Genomic DNA, 21,222 nt, shown 5'->3' with positions numbered 1-21,222 from the left:
TAGTTGCACGAAGAAGCCGCGTCTATGAGTTATAAAATTTCTGCAAGACAATGAAATCGCTGCCCCCGTGTATTTCGGTATAATCAAGGAAGACATTGTGATTGTTCGTTCATTAATATATATAATATATATATTTAATATATGTATATAGATCCCCACCCCACCCCCCCTCCCTTCCCCTATTCACCTTCTCACTCTCTCACTCTCTCTCTCTCTCTTCCGTTTTTACGTATATTACACATTTGTTTTTTGTTCTCTTTCCGTGTTTCTCTCTTTAATTATCCTAAAGCAATTGACTTTTATTAAGGAATGATTTTGTGCATCGCGCATAGTATGCACAGCAACGTGGGCAGGGCCCACCCCCGCGCGACATTCTGCGATGAAGAGACGGCGATCGGTGCGGGTATAATTTGCACTGGAACAACGGATACACAAGGTCTTTGGTTACAGTTAATCTGTTACGGATAGACGAGGTTTAGGGGTTGGTCTAATTGTAAGTAGGTTATCTTCATTTTCAATGCTCGAATTTAAACTCGAATTTGTTGCATGGTCCTTTCCAAAAGAGGCTTTGGGATTTTGTTTTTTTAATAAACCGTAATGGTGAACATATTCCAACCGACAGGGTTTTATTAAAAAATAAAATCCTAAAGCCCCTTTTTGAACATTATTGTACAATTTTTATTTGTTTCTTCTATCTTCTTGCATTCAAAATTTACAGTATATGTATTAGTTATATGAATAGAACAAAATTGTACATGGATTTTAATAGTCAGGTTACTATTAGGTTGTCCCGAAACTTTCTTTCGTTTTATCAATAATTAATATATACACGATATTTTATGCTTTATGTTACATTACTGAATTGTGTACGATTCATTTCGCTTCATTACTGTTACAGCATCAATGTCTATGAAACTAGACTGTCTATTTATATAAACACTTCCACAGAAAATAATTGAATGCAACTCACGAAAGAAACTTTTCGGACAACCTAATATATAATTATCATTTTATCTGAGAAACTAAAACCTTCTGGAAAAAGGTAAATATAAATATTAAATATTAAAATACTGACTTTTGTTAATAGTCATATTAATATAAAATAAGTTTACGTGACATAGTGTCTACATTAACTGCATTTAAATTATCTAAAATTGCTTTGGATTGTCCTAATCTATGAATCCTCAAACTAGATAAATTTTCTCAATAATCATATTAATTAAAACTGAATTGAATGCCTATATGCCAAGATTAGTGTCTAAATTAAAAGGATTTGGATTAGGTAACCCATCAATAATCGATTAAAAATAGTCTGGTCGTTGGCAGACGAGTTCGAATTGAACGTTTCTCCGAAGAGTTTATTAAAATGAGTTGAATAATTACCCGAAACCGTTTCTATCCTGACATCGGCGTACTGCTCGTGCATGGGATAGTCCGGAATGGTGGAGTAGCAGCTGATTTCCAAATATCCGTTCTCCCCAGCATGCAACGCGGAAACCTCTATCGTTAATTTTGCAGTGGCGGACATTAGATGGTCCTTGTGAGACGTGTGAGGATAGTGGTTCACCAGAGTGATGTCCACCTAATCAAACAGGATTGCAAAAGTCAAGGCATTGAATAAGAGTCCCGTCAAAGTCCCGTATCGATTTCTTTCACATCGTGCTCGTCCCCCCCTTCAAAAACGTCGCAGTACGGTAAGCAAAATTGACCAGGTAAACATCCACCTTTGCCGTTTCGATATTTCAACATCGTAATTTCCGTTTTAGTAACCGTATTTTTAACGTGAATATCAAGCAATAAAAACAAATACATGTGTAACATACTTCAATGCTTTATCTGTATGCAAAAATATATAAAAATTGACGTATCACAATTGAATAATGTGTGTTATTAATCATGCAACGCTTGAAGAAATTCATTATTTATATTGGAATTAATACTGACAGTGATACATATTATTCTGTTTAAAAAATATGCAAATAACGACGAATATTTTTGCACGGGACATTAATTGTTTCCCGTACTTACCTCCTTCCCGTTTATGAACCATGTCAAGTGAGGAACTGGACGCGCAGCCGATGAAGTGCAATTAGCTTCTAAATTCTCGCCCACCACGTACATATCTTTCTTGAACGTGATTTTCGGGTTTTCAGTCTGTGGTTCTGTATAATTTCATAACAGTAATTAGAATAGAATCGCGAGAACTGAAAACCAGTTTCTTTGTTTAAACATTTATTTTTCTTTGTTCAATACGTTGACTGCCATGTATCAAAAATTACACATTGATGTATTTGTTATTTTATAACGTTTATTGTGATAATAGTAATGTTACTTAAATGTCTATAGGTGTTAGAATTTATATGTTGGAAAAGTTTTACAGAAATGCAATTTTGATGCTTCGATTATTAGTGATGGCAGTCAATGTATTAAGGAAAGACATACACAAACATTCTTTGTAATTAAACTGTTGAAAATAATTAGGGATGATTGTAGAACATGGATCAACTGTCAAGAATGAAGAAAATGCAAGATATTTAATTCGTTGTACCTAATATCAATCGTTCCATATGGCATTGCTAAGTTTTACAATTGCACACAAATTTCTTCAATGATGCCACATAATACCATATTATTTTGTCTTTTTTAATAAATATCTAATTTATATTCATAAATGTATTTCACGATCCTATCACAATAATAATTTCAGTTAAACTATTTTTTTTTTCCATTGAAATAATAAATTCAGAACACAAAAGGCTAACGCTGCTATAAAATTCACCTCGATTTTTTTCATTTGAATAACGTAAACAGCTTACAAAACGTCGTATTCAAATAAGCCACTCATTAATTATTTCGAGCAGCATACACATTTTTTAACACAAGTTCTATTTCCAAATATATTCATGTTTTAAAATGCACAACTCGAGAGTAACGTACGCAACCGATACGCAGTTTATGCGAACGTCACGCAACATTTTATATTCGAATAGTGAATTATAATTGCAAAACCATCACGTTTTATGTACAAGCGACACGATTGCATAATGAAACGATCGATCAGGGAAAGTACGATTGGAGGGTTTTATTGCTCGATATTTTTATCTAGCGACTGATTGATCGATGAGCATGTCTACATGTAACAGTTCAATTCAATAAATAGTTTATTAATCGTTTAACCCAATATTGTTTATTCGAGCTGACACTTTTGTATTCGTACCATAAAACAAAATCTGTGACGATTTTTTATTTTTTAGAATCTGCTCACGTTAACCACATGTTTCGATGGATCTTTTTAGAGGAAATTTAATTAATTTTTTTTAATAACAAAGCTCGTCTGTAGACGTGGTAGACATTTAACTACGTACTATTAAAGAGATCACCGTTAGTGTTTCATTGTGATCATGTGAACTTTTATTTGAAATAAAACGATTGGATATATTTCATATTATTTTTGTTTTATTGTAAAACAAACCCTAAAATCACTATTGGAAAATTGTATAAAGAAAAGAGTGACTTGATTTTATTCTGTTGAAGTGGAAGAGTTACGTAATTTAAATAAAATTGCTAAGACAATAGAACCTCAATAATTGCATGTGGATGTCTGCGTTGCATTGTATTGATAAGTGGAGCGACTGATTATTGAACAACAAGTCAAATTGGAAGAGGAAGTCTTACGTTCGAGACAAAAGCAGTGCTTAAGCGAGACATCAATGATAACACGTGATGTCACGCAGATATAGGTTACTGTAGCGTATTGTGTACGCGAAGGTGCTTCTTATCGGATTGGTTGCCTCGATAATTGCATGAACTTGGAGACTTGAAGGAATTCTCAACACCGTTTCTCAGCAATTAGTCAGGTTTTATCGATCATTGTTTCAATAAAAATAATTTAAGAAGAGAAAAATTGGTATTTTCTAAATTTACATTTGAATTTTGTAAGAGAAAAGAAAATTCTAAATAAAAACTGCTTCGACATACTTTCACTAGAAATAATTTAAGAATAGAAGAATTAGGACTTTTTTAATTTAAATTTGAATTTTAAAAGAGTCAAGAAAAGAAAATTTGTTGAGAACAGAATAATTGAGCATACCTAAATTCAAATTTAAACTTTGCAAGAGTTCTCTGTATATTTTATGAGTTACTATAATGACAAAAAAAAACGGAGAATTTTCAAATTAAATTTTGAATTTTTAAAAATTATGAAAGATTTAGAAATGAAAGCAATCGCTATTTTTATAAGCAATACTTTAAAAGCAGCGAAATTAAAGCTTCCCAAATTAAAATTTATATTTTATAAGATAAAGAAATTTAAATGAAACTGCTTCTTCAATACATACTTATGCAAGAAATTTCTTAATCATTGAACTCAATCCTGTACACAGGGCGATTACTTAAGAATGAATATTAATGTATCGAGAAATCTATTCGTATTCACAATACTCATCGAAATTTAAACAATTTCTACTCATAACTATAACTTTCTTTTATACTTTAAGTCATCAACTTATGAACATTGTCTTTAATTCAGATGTGGAAAGTCATACTATATTATTAACTCTTTTTTTGCGACATCTTGTATAGATAAGAAATATCCCCAGTGTACAGTTCCAGAACTGAAGTTCTCATTGTTCAAATGCAATTACTTAAGCGCACTCTCTCTCTCTCTCTCTCAAAAATAAAAAAAAGGAAATCGAGTCATATTAAAGCATCTCATGCATTACAAAAGATACAATAAGCATTGCACGCCATTTCAGCGATACTTTCTCTTACCTATAACTTTCATTTCAACGGGGTCGGAAACCGCTGTATAAATAGGAGTCGTCATTGAGACCTGACAGGAATATGAACCGGACGCCTCGAAACGGACGTCCTTTAATTTGATTGTCGTGCCGTTTTCCAAGTACTGTGAACAGGGTCAAGTACCGCATTTTTCGCCTTATAAAACGAATCTTTTGTCTTATATTGAACATGGCACATTTTTCATACCGAATTTTTCGAAAAAAGAATATCCTTTGTAGTATAATACGCGTCATATTCATGTAAATTAGGTCACAACGTAGTTTCTTGATATGTGTGTAAATAAAGACAGAATGATACAGGCCATAACGCAAGCTTAAACTAATCTTTCGACTCTTGGATCTGAGACCCCTTCGCGTTTACATTTATTATAATTGTAATTATAATTATAATTGAAATTGAACTTGAATTTGGAATTATAATTGAAATTGAAATTGTATCTGCAATTGGAATGGAATTTGTAATTGACTCATTACAAAAGTATACCCAATAAAAACCAAATAAGGCAAGGGTTATGAATAATGACACACCTAAATTACAATGAGTTTCAACACAATCACAATTCTTACGACCATGGTTCGCATTTGCATTGATTTTAATTCCTATGTATTAATTTTAATCGCAATTTCAGTTTCAATTTCACTTTTAATTAAAATTTTAATAATTGTAAATCTGAACATAGTCCAAACCCAAGAGATGAAGCATTATTACATTCATAGATGATAAACCAAAATATTCCCTCCTTATTTCCACGTAGAAAAAAAATAAATGTTATAAACAAAAAAGCGCGTCTCATAAATAAAAGAAACACGATATTTTCCTGAAATCTCTTAAAAATAACACACGTCTATTTCTTTTCGCATGTTCGTTCAGACCGTTCGGCATCGTGCCATAATTATTGGTCCTTGCGTGCTCGCACGCTCGAACAGGGCGTATCGATCCCTTAAAAATGGATCAAACGACCGGTTCCGATCGCGTAGGTGTCAAACTAGAATAAAGGAAGAGGGGAAAAAGAAAAAGACCGTATCCCCCAAAGATAGATTGTATCCGTTCAAGCGATTTAAGAAGCGTCACGAACCGCGATCGGCGTCATTCGTTTTTATTATTAAAGTTGCATGTCTCGATGCATGTGCTCTGGTCAGCCAGGCGAGTCTTTCTCGATATTGTGCCTCGATATAACGCGGGGCCAGGCTACGTTGGTACACAGTTTCAATTTCCTTGGGTAAACCGCGTCGTTTCAGCGGTTTGTTTTAAAACAGTCATGGCAAGACCGCCGTTCGCTTATCTTCTTTAATGGTGGACAACGTACCTATCTAATTCTATGCAGTGAGATGCAACAATCATCTATACATAGGGTATTCCACTAGAAACAAGCCAGTTGTAGTATCCTTGCTGGTTCTCCAAGTAGAAAAACTTGGAAATTAATTATGACGAAAATAAATAGAAGGAACAATATTAATTTGAGAAAGCTCATTCAGAGTATTTTTTTCTTTGTATGTTCTGAACTTGTTTTGTACTTCTCCCTCAGTGTACATTCATGTTTAACAGATATTGGCATATTTTGAACTGTATTGCCAATCTCGTCAAAATCTCGTCAAAATCTCGTCAACATTTTGTCGGGTTCTCATCGAGATCATATATTCAAAAGTGTCGAAAATTCGAGATCGATATGCATGTTTCGAAATTTTTCGAGATCAAGATCGAGATCGTAGAAATCTTGCCTCGTCTCGTCTCGTGCGGATCGCTAGTAAAATGAATGGAATTTTGCTTTGCAATATGTTCTCCGTATCTCGGGGAAAGCAGAGCGTACAAGCTCGCGGTTTTCAGGCTGCAGAGGTTGGAAGTAATAAAACAGTACTATGAAATACGATTGGATAACACACAAAGAAGCTAAGTGGTTACTTTTTTTCTCGTTGTTGAAAAGACGAAATTTATTTTGCGGTTGGGAAACGTGGCGAACTTGTTTTTCAGCAAATTGTAGAGTACTATGATAATTGAACATTTAGTGGACATTTTTATCAAATTTTAGAAAAAAAAGCAGAATAAACATCAAAATAATATTAATAAATCTTGACAACATATCTCACTATTTACAGTTGCTTAGAAATTCCTCTCCTTATTTTCTTCTATTATTTACTTAAACTGTAAACCCAAATGGCAGGTTTAACTTTTTGTATGTTTGCTTGTTTGTTTTATAAGGGTGTATAATTTGTATTACATTGATTATTGCAATTTTTTTCCTTTTTTTTCCATTCATAATGCTTTACATTATTTCATAATTTTTTACACTACATTCTTTTACATTCTTCCCTGTAGCTCGGGTACCTCGGGATCGCTAAGCCCGTACTGTAGCTGCGTAAACGCATGCTACAGCCCCTGAGGGTTGCAAGTTTAATACTTTTACTTTTCTTTTCCTATTTCATTTAATTTCAGTACGTCATCATTAATATCATTAATGATTACGTACTGAAATCATTAATATATAATAATCATTATAATCATAATCATAATAATAATCATTAATATATAATAATAGATCATGGCACCTCCTGCTCTAGTCTTTTACATCTAATATCACACTTTTTGTTTCATATTTGTCTTGCAAATAAATGATCTACAAGTAAAAACAGTCGTTATTATCGTTCTTTTATAAAAATAAACTTTCCTTAGGTCAGTACTGCAGGTTTAATTTAATTTCAATACTCATCCCTTATGCCGTTCCGTTTTATGATTATTCTCAAGTGCAAAAACACTTCTAGTACCAGAGCTAGTGGAATAAGAGCATCCCTGGTCAGACAAGCTGAATGAGATAAAAGTAATAAGAAAGTAGCAATAAAACTGAAACAAAGGCATTCGATAAAAGCGAGGAAGGGGTAACCGTTCGAGCATCGGGCAACGGAATTGCCCGTTACGGTAACTCTTGTATAAATATCTCCTCCTAGATAAAAAAGAGGATAATGTTATTTAATGCCGACTCTTTATCATCGCAGACACTCGGGTTGCCCACCCTGAATTGTAATGTCCACTGACCGTATTATCGCGGCCGGAAATATGTCTCGGAGGGTGCAGGGTAAACAGAACAGACACGTTTAGCGGGCGATAAAGTATGCGTCACTTTTTCTAGGTTACTCTTGACGTTTCGGGGTACAATGCTGCTTGTAACGCAAAGTAAATCGCGCGGTGCACGAAACCGCTCTCACAACGCGGTGCACTCGAAAGAGTGCAATCTGCGTTTTACGCTCGTTAATACTTTCCTTCCCTTCGAGCTTTCTTCTCTGTTATTAGAATAAATTTGAAAATGTTCAAGTACGGTAGAAATTTACTATGAAAACAGAATCTTTGGTCTAACGAAGTAAGGTTTAATTTATTGGGGAATGAAAAACTTTAGAAATTGTGATTGTTGATATGGAAAAAATTATTTAACAGTGGGGCTAAATACTTAATTCTAGTAAATGAAAATAGTATTTTTGATGTATGATTTATGAAATTGTTATATTAGAAATATTTGTTAGACTACCATGCCCTGCTCAGGAGTAGACTATATTATTTAAAAATAACCAAGTGCAAATACCACATTTTTCGCAATAAAAGTTGAAATGTTATAAAACTATTAAATGTCTAGTGTGCTAACAAAAGACAGATAAATTTTAATTTTCTACATTTTTCGACCAACAGTTTTCTAAATTTCTTAAGAATAATTAAGTACAAACATTAAATTATCGGCTTCAACGTTTTCTGAGAATTTAATGGAAATTCGATGAAATTAATTAACACATTTAATTACCACGATAATTCAATTATCTCATTTCGATAAGCAAGTAAAAAATCATTTGTACAAATATTACACAAATAAACAAAAACAGTTTCGCGAATTCGTGAAAGTAATAACATTACTGAAAACATGAGAACTTCTCGAATCGATTATCAGTAATCTTTATATTACCTCATTTATGATTTACGATCCTGTTAACGTAATTCCAATAACGTTCGATTACAATACCTCTATATTGATTTTGTTGCTAAAAGTTCAATGTTTGTGCTTGTTGTGAAAGCCTCAAATACACCCTTCCTTGCACGGCAGTAATTTACACGCGAATTGTGGAACAAGGTTATTATATCATTTCATGTGCCCACACGCAAACGTATCGTTATTAATTTTTTATCAAATTCCGTGGAATGATCAAAACATGAATATTCAACGTCATGCGAGCGATAATTTCCGACATTGTTTGTTTGCAATAAGTTGATCCCCGTGAATGTAATTAAAGGTAAATTGAATTATTTTCCGGTAATTTTTAACCGTTTCATTTCCTGTCTGAATGATCGAACCTGAATGATCGAACGTGAATGACCGTTAATTTATGAAAACAGATCATGTATTTTCAAGAGTACAGAATACAGAAGTAAAATCGATAAAGTAAAATCAAAACGTTTAACAAGAGATTAATTCGAACAAACTTGAGGCAGCTGCTCGTATTCCCTGTACAAGTAGAATCAAATCGGATTTAGTCAGACAAGTGAAGTAAATCCGTATTTAGTTGTTCAAGGGAGAGGTTATTATTTTATTTTTCTCTAAATACTAAACTAAATTATGAAAACAAGTTACACGTTTGCAGAATCAACAATTTAGGGTTAAACTCGACAAAGTAAAATCGAAACGGTTAACGTAAAGTAAATCAAATGAACTCGAAGCGGCTGTTGATGTTCCCTATCCAAGTAGAATAAATAGAGTTTAGTCAGACAAGTGGAGCAAATCCGTATTTGGCAAAGAAAGTAGAATAGAACGGAATTTTCCTTATTTTGCTGGTATAACGGTGTACCGGACAACATCGATTCGTTATTTACACACCAACGATACTTTATTTAAATATCAAAATTAAACAACCTATCACTTTGGAAATAATTAAATTGAGATGAAAGAAATTTCAACTTGTCATTATGTTTAAGTGCTTATAAGAAATGAACGACTTTTGAACATAATTGCTATTTTTTGTTTTCTATAACTATAATTGTTAGTGATTCCAATGATTTTAATTTTCCGAATATGTGACTAGACATTATCTCACTTTTATCCAATAATATATGAAACCAAAGGGTAAAAAATACAGAGATAAATTCAATAAAGTGGAAAAAAACGGTATCGAAAGATTAATTCGAATGAGCTTAAAGTAGCTGTAGATTCCCTGTCCAAGTAGAATAAACTGAATTTAGCCAGACAAGTGGAGCAAATCCGTATTTGGCCAAGAAAGTAGAATAAAATAGTCTAGTTTGACTGACGTGCAAAATACAACAGAATTCTTCTTACTTTACTGGAATATTAGTTTAACAGATAATTGTATTAACTCCAGTTGTGTATACTCTAACAATAATTTCTTTAAACTTGAACTAATAACGTTGGATGTAATCAAATCAAGGATGAGAATTTCAACTTGTTATCATGTTTAGGAGAACTGAACAACTTCTATTATAAATACTATTGCCTGTTTTCTATAAATAATAATAATTAGCGATTCCAATGACCCTAATTTCACAAATGTGTGGGGAATAATAAATCGTTCCCTATCTCCGCAAATGTCACGTAAAATTGGGAGACTTTAATCAAATAATCAAGCGATCCGTCTGCTTTCCGTTTGATATAACCGCGAATATTTATTCAGAATATCTCTGCTGAAAATGATCACAGTCGATCCGCGGTAACTCGATCCTCTATAACTCGAGAATCTCCGTAAGACCACAATTTTGTTCATTCCCTTTTCACTCAGCTGTGAAAATCTCTTCTACAACTTGAAATATAAACTTACTTTGGCTCGAATTATTTGCCACGTGTTTGGATACGTTATTTTACCTCTGCATCTCGGATTCGGAGTAGCCTGACCTCTGCGTGTCGAACTTTACCCCTATAAATCAAACTTTCATCGTCGCTATTCCTACAACTTGATGTATTATGCGTCACAATCTGTTAGTGACCGACCGTTTGAAGCCTCATTTCTGTATCATAATTGTACTCGTACTTAAGACCCATTCAAAATATTTTATGAAATTTTGAAAGGAAATTAAATGTCAACATCTTTAATAACTGGCAGCTTGAAAATGCAATTCATTCAATAAAGTATTCTGTATTTACAATTATTGTAAATCTGTACTTTATGTTGTATTACAAATGTTACGTACACGTTCTCGTAATTTTACGTAATCATAATTAACGTATTGCGGAGAAAGATTTCACCATTCAAACCAACTATTGTCGCTATTCAAAGAGAATACACTTTAGTCAATACGTGAGCCCATCAAAAGCAAACTGGCTGGAAATTAAACGATTAATCAACTAGCATTGGTCAAACAAATTGAACACTAAATGGCACGTTCATTTGTGCGAATGGTGAAATTCAACGCGTAGCGTACGCGAGCCGTAACGCCTACAATTTAACTGAAATATTCAGAAGACCAGATGGCTTGGAGAATTTATTTTCAAACTATTGGTTATCGCGCGCATGAATTTCTAATGCAACGTCAGACTAGAGATCTACATAGATATCGAGACTATCCTGACATGTGTAACCCACTTCAGCATCCGGTCGAAGACAAGAAAGCAACAGAAATTGTTTGTGTGAATATGTATTTTGTATGTCTATTCACAAATATTAGTTTATACAAGCTTGTACTTGTATATCTGATGTGTTTATGATCCTGAGACATAGACATTTTTATATTTCGGCGACTCTAATCACAAATTAATAATTGTAAGGTCTGCTTGATCATTCGAAATGGTAAATGTGTTTGTGGCCCAGCAAAGATAATTTACAAAGTCTTGAGAAGTAAAAATAATGTATTGCAAAGTAATTTAAACAGATGATTGGAAGGATACAGAACAACCGAAAGACCATTACTAAAGGCAATAACTAAAAAAGGGATCAGATCCAGGAGTTACTATACAACAAGTACAAATTAAAGAACCGTAATATTTAAAGGCCTAAAAATACAGTTTAGAACATCACATTGAAAATCGATATGATAACAATAAAGTTTAGAATATAAAATTGACAGTTAATTCTCAATTATTTCTACTGCAGAGAAAAAAGTAAAAATACTACAAACCACCATTATAAAATACAACTATAAATAGACGAGTCATCGACACTAAAAATCATTACCTGATTTAGCCTGTCTAAGTGACCTGGAGGGTTATTCATAGCGTGCTATGTATGATCTCTAATTATGAAAAATTCAAACCAAATTGATCTCGGTACATTTGTTAAACCGATGTCCGAGTGGGTTTAAGTACTACACCGGTATTCGTATCACGGCTGACCAAAAAGGATATACATTTTTTGGCAGAGGAAACGAATAAAAATAAAATTGATTGGACGTTATGACATAATGGGCGTGCGTGTTAACGCGGTGAAATATCTGGACAGAAATGAATTTCCGCATTACACATTTCAACGCATCGCAAAAACAGTCGGTACTCGGTACAGTATAAAACACGTATACGTGACACCAGGACGTAACTCAAACACGCGGCCATCTGTAACGTTATCGCGGGAATCATTGAACGCATTCCTTTTTCGTGCAGGGAACTCACATGCGGGTACCATTGGATTACTTCTCATGGACTTGTTAACAGAAACACCTATATACTTGTTTAACACGATTACTCGTTTACTCATTATCATGTAGAACATCTAATATAATCTTCTAGGTAGTCCTTCTGCTGTCTATTAAATATTTTAATTCCCTTGTGTTAGTTAATAATTCAAGAAATGAATTTTTCAGTCATTTTTGGAGTCATATGCAAAACTATTATTAAATACTATGGCATAGAAGTAGTTTTTATGAGAAAAATATTATAAATAAAGAAATATTACCATTGATTAGATACTCATTATCATGTAGAACATCTCATACAATTCTCTAGATACCCCTTCAGCTGTCGCGTAAATATTTTAGTTCCCTTGTGGTGGTTAATAATTCAAGAAATGAATCTTTCATTCATTTTTGGGGTCATATGCAAAACTATATTTAAATTCTATATTCTACTTCACAGAAGTGCTTCTTATAAGAAAAATATTACAAACTAGAAATAAAGAGGTATTTTCTTCTATTCTTAATTTTGTGACAACATTTAAACATGACTTCGAATTAATTTCATGATTTTTATATTATCATATATGTATACGTTATATAACATACTATGTATATTTGTATTCCTATTTTGTTTTAAAAGTTAAAACACATTTAAGCACTAACTATGCATTCATCGTTTTAAATCTCAAATAGTCACAAAAGTATGTAAATATTCTATGAATAAATTAAGAGATGAAAGGTGTCTCGTGACTAATCTAGTTTGGGAAATGTTGCTATAGACACTGTTTGCACTTACTATCAAATAATAGTGAAAAACGTTTAAAAACTTCACTATTTAACCCACTAAATTTTGCCTGTTTCGTTCTGTATTTAAAAGAAAAATACTCGTATTTCACATTACGATCCGTATAATGAGCGTACCGAATTAAACGCTACTGAGAGTTATATAAATTAAATTTTTTATGATTAAATAAAATCATTATCTCAACAGAGTAAGATTAAAAAATTTCACCAAATTTTCTCTTTAAATTGTTCTTATTTTGGTTCATTAGCTGAAAGAAGAAATTTGTATTTCACATTTCATATAACGAGCAAACTTTAAACGTTAGCTGAAAGCCAAAATAATTTTAATGAATTATCGTGGATGCGTTTAAAATAAATTGTTCGTCTGAAATGAAATTAAATCAGTTTTTGTAAAATGTTTTAGATACTGTGTGCAGATATTAATTCTGTGTGTTTACATTCGTATAATTACGTTTATAATTATAGTTTAAACAGAAACATTTACTCGTCATTTTGTTACATCAAAGTACCAACTTTCACGAAAAACACAGATTGCTTTAACGCTTATTTTTACAACTCTCAATGTTTATGTGCTCTCTTGGAGGAAGACCGTAAATGCACTATACCATGGTATAGTTCTTCTTCTTAATTATATGATAAATTTACCATAGAAGGGAACAAAATTCATTTCCAAATCTAATATATCAGAAAGATAATAAATGGTCGAAACGAAATAATGCTGCACAGAAATATAACAAAAGAATTTGTCCGCGATTATATTCCATTACTGTAATATATCTCTGTCTGAGAGATGATTCCTTTGTGACAGATAGAAGCGATAAATACGACCAGACAATTGCTTAAAAGCAGCATACGTATAATTTAAAATGCACCGCGCGGTTGTGTGCGTTAATTGCGTCAAACTCACCTCCATATTCGCACCGTCTACCCGCCATTCGACGAACGGCGGCTTCCTATCCTTTATGTATTGTAATATCTTCTTGTCGTCTTTCATGAATTCAACTTTATGCAAGTGAACATCTAGGACACTATGGTTGCAATGCAGAGTGGCTGAGCTGCCGTGTGTTACGTAGTGTGGCGCTATCAGCTGCACATGCACCGTGGATGTTGCATCTGGAAATCAACGACAATAACGTGTTAGTAAGTAATGCAATTTCACGTAGTAAATGGAAAAGAAAGAATTTTATAAATGGATTTCCTAAATGGAGTAGTTGATGAAAATTGTGAGCTATGAACTCGTACAATATATGTTCAACGTTTGAAATTATTAGGATTATTTTCAAGGTACCTCAGTAGCATTGAATTTTAACATTTTAGCGAATTGTACAGTATTTCTGAATTTAAAAAAAAACAATGAAACCACATGTGGTAGAGTACGATGGAACAATATTTTATTATTATTGTACATCAGTGTATTCATAACTGGGAAAAATACTAAAATTAATAGTGACACAAAGGAATGTTACAAATATGTAAATGTATATAGAGAATAGAGATATAAATAAACTTTATAACAATCCCCAAAAAAGTCTTTTCATCAAGCAATTCAAAAGTAACTTTAAAATCAATGGTTACTATGGAAAATCTTGACTTTAATCAAAAAATTGGAATCGTCGAAGTCTCTTAGACTATCCTCAAACATTAAAACAAAAGATTCGCTTCGGGTTTCTTCTTTCCCGAGCAACTCTACATCTTTCCCCAACTACTCCAATTCGATTACCGAAAGTTGACGTTTTCTCCCCCACTTCACCGAAACGTTATTAATTTTCCTCGTAATGAATATTTCATCAACGAATCCTGCCAGTATTTCAACCCGTTAACATTGTTCCGATCGCGATTCTAACGTAGATTCGTATCGCATTTCTCTTCCTTTTCGCGTAAACGAAATATTTCCAATTCGCGAAAACGCGAGAGCGTATAGTATAGAAAAATATTTCATCTACGCGAGATAAACTACTATACAGCGTAAAAATTTGTGAAAAATATTGAAACCGAAGTAGCATATTGATAGTAAAAACAAAAAGTGGAAATAAAACTGTGGTGCGCGAGTTTTTCTTTAGTAAAAAAATAGAGAGAGAGAGAGAGAGAGAGAGAGAGAGAGAGAGAGAGAGAGAGAGAGAGAGAGAACATAAGATCGGTGCAACAATTTGATGCGCCGTTGACGAGAGCAATAACTAATTTGCGTTTCGAATACCTACATGGCGCATTCTACCATTAAGATCCATTAAAACTGCTCGCGTTTTACAATAGCCGCGATTAAATTGTTAAAATATCATTTCTAGTCGATTCGGAAACTCTGTTAAGCGAAACAACGGAATGATGCCGCATTCGTGTAACTACTTCAGTTACCAAATTGATAATATTTATGTTGTGAACAAACTTTGTATATACCGTGGATATCACGAGAGCGGGAACATTATTTAGTGCATACCATCGAACGTATCGCTTTGTTTGGGATAATTGAGACATTTGTCGTATCAATTAACTAAGACACTTTATGAAAATAGGCGTGGGTGTAGGACGTTGATTATGTCATGTTAGAATTCAAATGATTGTGTTGGACGAACTGTAACATTTGTACACAATGTTAATATGTATAATGTCCGCTGTGTTACTCTAAATATAGCGTGGAGACAATTTACTGTTTCGAAGGAAGCGAGTGTCAAGTCGAACAGTCAATACTCAGCGAAATCCAGGTCGTCTAAAGCGATTAACGTTTATATATTGACTTTATATTTCAATAACTACTAATCTACAAGTATAATTGAATGTTATCTGGATATATGATGAAATATTCTGTCAGAAATTTGAAATTTTTCATTAAAAAGAAAATTACTATCAATGGCAGAAAACGTAAAATGAGAGCAATATTAAAGGATGTTTATTGTGTAATTTTGAACATATTATTATTTATAATAATGCCAAACAGTGCCAAAATCAGTATTTATAACAACTGAATTTACTAAAGTAATGTGTTTGATACATTTTTACACATTAATTTAAACAATTTCTGTTATACCTTCATTGAATGATTTTCACTTGTTGTTTTAGCAAATTCAAATGTAACATTTCTAGATTTTTGAAAATGACTCGAATAAATAAGTAATAACTTGTTTGAAATTGCAAATTTACCACCTTTAAAGTAGGACAAACAAGTAAACCAGAACCGTGCGTGGTCAGACATTAACAATGTCTTACTAAATAAGTAGAATAAGGTCGTTATTGAGCAGACTTGTGAAGTGGAATGAAAGTAACAAGCAAAGTGGAATGGAACTAAAATAAAGCCATGTATAATTACTATATCACCTACTGCAACATGTATTTCTCTAAAAAAAAACAAAAAGACATAAATAAAATTGTAGGTTTCATTTATTCACGTATAAAATAAAATAAAACGAGAAAATGAATTTCCCTATTCGTCACTAGTTCACTACTACTCTATGACTTTAATTATCAGAATATAATTTTCTCCCTCAACTCACGTCAAGCCAGCACTGATATACACAAATTTCGAAATTTTAGAATAAATTTTTAATATTAGAGATCCTAAAACAACGTACGCGTCGATCCGGTTATCTTATTACTTTTAATTCGAACACATAATGAAAACACGAGTGATTAAACTATATTGCGTACGCGTAATCACGTTAATAGCGAATCCTTGATTAATTATACCCCAACTAATGGACATATAATGTCGACACAGTGTATCGAAGCAAGCACCTATTAATGCGACGGATTCCTGGGACTGGAACTAGGTCGTCTAGGATGATCAACGTTTTCGTATCAACTTTCAACGTTCCCGAGGATAAATATATATGTATTAGTTCGCTCTCATCTACTAATGCACAGAAATGAGAAAATATTTCCCAGCGGTCAACATACCAAGGAAGACTACAAATGGAAATTAAAAATGACATCGCAAAGAGGGAAAATACGATCGGACATACGGAATAACAATACAACTAGAACAAACAAGCCTGACTAGATTCGTGCACGGTCAGGCGAACCTAACAACCTAGTACCGAACAGAGCGAGCACAATAAGACCGTTTCGCGGATAAGCGGAGAGAGACGAGAAACGAAACGGAGGAAAACTAATAAGAGAATTAACAATGAAACTAAAATGAAACCACGGTTAATTTATATTTCAATAATCCCGGGCTTTCGCGACTTTAAGAGGAAGACAAAAGTTTTCATATGTCGCGTACGCGTACTCGTTAGGATAAACTTTTTACCGTTCCTCAAACGCTTTTTATTGTACAATAATGCGACTTTACTTACCGAGATGACATTTTTCTACCGTTACTTTTTGTAAAATTATTGGATTCGTGCCCCCCTGTTCATGTGAAACTGGATACCGTAAATTGGGATACATGAGAAATAAAATTCCTTACTAATTTCGATATTTTATGATATCCCATGCAATAGCAATGTTTGTATTATTATCAATCGGTCTAGACTCGAGACAAGCTTTGTATGTTGATATAACCAAATCGTAATTTTATTCCCGTTTGACGACAAAGATTTGAAAATATATGATAAAAGCAACGAAGATAATCTCAAATTATTCAACGAAACTTGAGATTTGGGTTGAAATCATTTTTAGAACATTGATCTACAGAGGGAAAAAAATCGTTGCAAATAATTTAAAAATATACTGAAAATGCAATGTTCTCATTTTGGAAATTCCTCTATATCGTGCAATATTTTACAACTCACAGTCAAAAGTGTTGTATAATTATATAAAAATGTCAATAGAGGCTTGTAAAGTAAAGACCAATATTTTTCAGTTACAACACAAACTCATTTATTTTCGTTTGGATTCGTGTGTTTGAGTTCTTTATATGTAGATCTAGGAATATTGCAATTGAAATTAAACTAATTTTGATAATTGCAAATAAATATATTGAATATTTTCTCAAAGAAAATCGTAGTAAGCTACACTAATCTTTTTCCAAAATTGATATTTTAGGATAAAGATTCCGAAGAAAGAATGAAATATAAAAGGAAAATTACAAACCGTCTTCGAAATTTTCATACTAAAACAATTCTATTTCACTGCGACTCTCAATCTTTATAAAAACTATTCGTTCCTACAGTTTCGCTTGAAAATAAATTTCCTTGACATATTCATCGGCCACTTTTAAATAACCAACCTCCTAAATTTAAATTGAACTCTACTCCAACTCCCATCTTCATCGGAAATCCTCAAACCTCGTTCTAGGACTAAAATGATCCACCCACGAGCAACTTCACACGAGCGAGCTATTACTCCAATTATTAGTGTAGCTGCGCATAGTCACGTTAACTTTAAATTCACGAACGAATTTAGCTCTAACTACCGAGTACGTAACGTGGCCAGAGGCCTGGTATGTCGAAGGAGGCATGTATTAAATTCGACGATTCCTGGGGCCTGGAAACTAGGTCGTCTAGGACGATCAAAATTTTCGTGTCAAGTTCCGACGTCGATTCAATCCCTATCGTATCCGATTAATCGGATTGCGAATGTTGTCCACGGGCATAGCGTACGTGGTTGGGCGTTTAACGACGCCCGTCAAAAATACGACGAGTCTAATGAAACTCCACGGAAGAATGGAGAGGTTTCGGTTGACTATAACTACTTGTGGCAGTACCCTGTTGCTGGGAGGTGTTACTGTATCGATCACTGAAAGCGCGTGCTACTAACACGCGCGCAGTGTGTTTCTGTGGCTTTCAAGACGTCCAAAAACCACCATATTTCACCACCACCAAATCATAGAAATGAAATCGTCCACGATACACCGTTCTGCGTCTGATTTAAATCGAAAACGGTCTAACGTTCGCGTCACAAAGCGATGGGAATTGCCATTTCTACCGCCCGGTGGATTTATACCATTAATTTATGTATCGACACTTTGCTCAACTCGAAAATTTATGTCGTCCTTTTCGGAGTATTAATAAAGATTAATTCTCGAGGATACTACACGATTTATAAATGGTACGAAATTTGAGGCGACGTTCGAGGAAAGATGAGTGGAATACTGTGCAGAAAATTTAATTATAAAATTAATTATAAAATGACTGAACGAGTATAATTTAAACGTTGTTGTGTTATCCAGTATAAAGAATAAATTGTTAGAAAATGTACAAATAAATGATACGAAATTTTAGGTAATATTCAAGTAAGAATGAAGGGAGTACTGTTTCAGTAAAGAGAATGTAACTATAAAATGGCTGAATAAGTGTTAGTTAAATGTTGTTGTGTTATTCTGTGTGTAAAATAAATTGTTTTAAAATGCACAAATGTTAAAACAGTGAAGAGAAATTAACTATAAAATGCCGAACAAGTATTACTAAAAGTCCTTAAAATAAAATCAAGTGTTTGCCGTTTCTATTTATATATAAATTGCGTTTCATTCAAGGATCGTGAGGAAAGCAGATAGGGGCGTTATAAGTTCCCAGAACCGATGCTATAGTACTATACAACGCTATGGCTCAAAGTTTGTTTCGAATCTTGATAAAATCGATGCATCGGTAGAGTGGATGACTCTGCCGTGATTTTCCCGAGCAAATTAAGTCGAACATAAGGCAAAGAAAATTCGCGATTGGAAATCTTTCGCTTCAACTACGATTCCGCGAACACTAAAGAATTCTTAGCTATCGTGTTATTTTTTAATATTCCGCACGGAGTTATGTTTACAAGAAAAACACGCAAACCTTCGTGCAATTTAATTCCAACCCACGTAATAATCTATTAAAACGGAAAAAATTTATCAAACGGGAATAGTATTATTGAAAAAAGTATAAATAGAAAGATACACGAGATGAAAAAGTTGAAAAGACCGCGAAAAATGCTGACGCATTAATTACACGTACGCATCGCTTAATTAACGGCCCGTTGATTAGGAGCGAACTCTCAAGGAAACGCATTAAACGCGACCGTTAAACTGGTTTCTAATTACCTTATTACGTGTCCCGGCCACGCATCAAACTATGTAAATAAATTTAAAAAGCAATTTGCACAAGTGTCGTCGTAAACCTTTGCGTGCGCCCGGCGAAAAGGCTTTTCTCGTTTTGTGAATGAAAGACAACGATCGTCGAGAGATGGCTTTCATTCAAATTGCAGAACCGTACACGGAATTTCGCACGGAACGCAACGAATGTACGCGGTATAAACTAAAAATAGCGCGATAAAGTTGACAGAATTGAATGCGTTTCACGGCAGACGTATCGGTTCTACGTGTGAAAAATCGCGACACGCCATGAAATAAAATTGAAAGAAAACCAAAACGTTCGGTGAATTTTCCGGTGGGTAATGAGAGAGCGGAAAGAATGAACTGGCCGGGTGGGTGTTTACGATTGCGTGTAACTTACATGAAAATAATTGAAAAATATATACGAATACGATTTTCCCCCAATGTGCTGGCTGGGGCGGCATTGTCGTACGGTCTCTTCGTGACGTTTTCTCTACGTAACTGTTACTGCCTCTACGGTTATTTAATTACGAAAAAAACGTGCTTCTATTTTGTACAGTGGTGTGCCTTTAAACTACACAACTTCGAGCCGAGTCGGCGCTACAACTGACCAAGCTTTTCGATCGTTCGACCAACTCCCATGGAATACGGAACATAGAGCGGAGGCTCACTCTCCCTTCCCAGTTTTCCGAGGCGACAGGGGCGGTTTTGGGGTGCTTGGTGCCCCTCTGCGAATTAAAATCCTCACCTTTAACATATTAACGGTTTTCTCTTATGCAAGCTCAAGTATTTAAATTTACGAAGATTTGTAGACTAGAAAATTAGAAAAGAAGCCTAAAGATTTTGTTTTTTAACAACGAAATACGACTGTATGTTGCAATAGACATATTCATATATAAATGTGTATGTATTATATTAATTATATAAATTGGATATATTCTGTACCACTCTTGTAATTACGCTCGCGTAATTGTTCTCTTTATGGTTAAGATACCTCAACATATCGAGAAGTACAAATCGAAATAACAAGTTAAATTGTTAATAGCGATATCCCATTCCGTTAATAATAGCTGGAACAATAA

At 33.6% G+C, this 21,222-nt stretch overlaps 1 protein-coding gene across 1 annotated transcript; it reads right to left on the bottom strand.

The window, feature by feature from the left end:
- Positions 1–273: 273 nt before the first annotated feature.
- LOC128890323 (uncharacterized) lies at positions 274–20,788 on the bottom strand. The gene is made up of 6 exons (XM_054148704.1): positions 20,541–20,788; positions 14,093–14,298; positions 4,771–4,903; positions 2,029–2,162; positions 1,384–1,582; positions 274–415 (listed from the first exon to the last, which is right to left on the bottom strand). The coding sequence occupies exons 1-6, from the start codon at positions 20,602–20,604 to the stop codon at positions 303–305; spliced, it is 849 nt and encodes a 282-aa protein (XP_054004679.1). The 5' UTR covers positions 20,605–20,788; the 3' UTR covers positions 274–302.
- Positions 20,789–21,222: the final 434 nt, after the last annotated feature.

This window comes from Hylaeus anthracinus, unplaced genomic scaffold, assembly GCF_026225885.1.
Source record: "Hylaeus anthracinus isolate JK02 unplaced genomic scaffold, UHH_iyHylAnth1.0_haploid 12000, whole genome shotgun sequence".
NCBI lineage: Eukaryota > Metazoa > Arthropoda > Insecta > Hymenoptera > Colletidae > Hylaeus > Hylaeus anthracinus.
Note: the sequence above shows the minus strand (reverse complement) of the source record. Positions and strands in the feature narration are given on the sequence as shown.